The sequence below is a fragment of the Wasmannia auropunctata genome, unplaced genomic scaffold (assembly GCF_000956235.1).
Source record: "Wasmannia auropunctata unplaced genomic scaffold, wasmannia.A_1.0 LD336078.1, whole genome shotgun sequence".
Lineage (NCBI taxonomy): Eukaryota > Metazoa > Arthropoda > Insecta > Hymenoptera > Formicidae > Wasmannia > Wasmannia auropunctata.
The window spans coordinates 764,720-765,840 of record NW_012026812.1 but is presented as its reverse complement, the minus strand read 5'-3'; the positions used below and the strand labels follow the sequence as shown (position 1 = coordinate 765,840).

Here is a 1,121-nt window from a genome sequence, read left to right as displayed (position 1 = left end):
AAGTAAAAAGACAAATTTGGTTGTTCAAACAAAATTATCGTATTTTTAAGTACGATCCCACTCTTTAGATCGTACATCGTAAAAAGACCTAAATTATCGTATTTGTACGAGCAAAATCGTACGGTTGGCAACACTGTCCCGGAAACTCTCTGAAATCCCGTATCAGTGGCGTAAGGCCTTTTCGGAAACGCGAATTATCACACACGCACAATGACGGAAACGACACGATTACATTAACTGGCTTGGCTGTGGCGCTCGGCGGGCGCGTAGCGCGACGGTCCTGTAAAAAGATCTCGATACGCGAGGTCAGACGGGGCGCCGAAACTTAGGGAATCTCTATCGGCTACAGCCGAGTCACAAAACGAGAACGAGAGCTAGGAACACGTGTTCCTTGCGGCCCGTCTGACACAAGAAAAATCGGCGGCTTTACACAAGTGCGCTCGTCTCACCGAGAACTACTCGTCACGGGAACGGCAGCTCGCCTCGACTACAGCTGACTTTCGGCAGAATCTCTCAATATCGTACTTCGTCCTGCATCCTTCCACTATCGCTACCACAGCACAAGTGCCGAGTGCCGCTGCTTCCGTGATCTCGCCGGGCCGGTGGGCCCAAGTGGTACTTCAGTACGCGCCCCTAATTGGCGGGCGTGCGAGCTCGCGATCTCCACGAATCGCGTGTGGTGCGTAGCGCCGCGGGTCCTGTGTCCCGCGCGCGACATTTATTAGGTGTTAAACTTAATTCCTGCCGTTTTTTCGTCTCTAAAATCGATTTGTTTCGAAGGGAAGATGAATGAATCCTTAATCAAAGTAATTTCCTCCATTTTCTACTATTTTTTCCCATCTCTCCGGCAACAGGGAGTAGGAGAGATAGGCCGGTTCTAACCCAGGAGCTCCGAGGGGGGAGCGGGGCGGGGGAAATTTGCGCGGGGGGATGACGTCACAGGGGGTAACCGCCGAGATGTTTATATAAACATGGGCCCTGTATGTTTACATAAACATTGATAGCGGCGGGCTCATTGAGTATAAACATGGGCCATGTATGTTTACGTAAACAATGATAGCGGCGGGCTCATTGAGTATAAACATGGGCCCTGTATGTTTACATAAACAATGATAGCGTCG

General features: G+C 50.3%; 1 protein-coding gene across 1 annotated transcript in view; it reads left to right on the top strand.

Annotated features, from left to right (window-relative positions):
- LOC105449087 overlaps nt 1-687 on the top strand; it is a 2,016-nt gene extending 1,329 nt beyond the window's left edge. The window contains exon 4 of the mRNA XM_011688082.1: nt 413-687. Coding sequence (XP_011686384.1) covers nt 413-687 — 275 coding nt within the window. The remainder of the gene's footprint in view (nt 1-412) is intronic.
- Nucleotides 688-1,121: the final 434 nt, after the last annotated feature.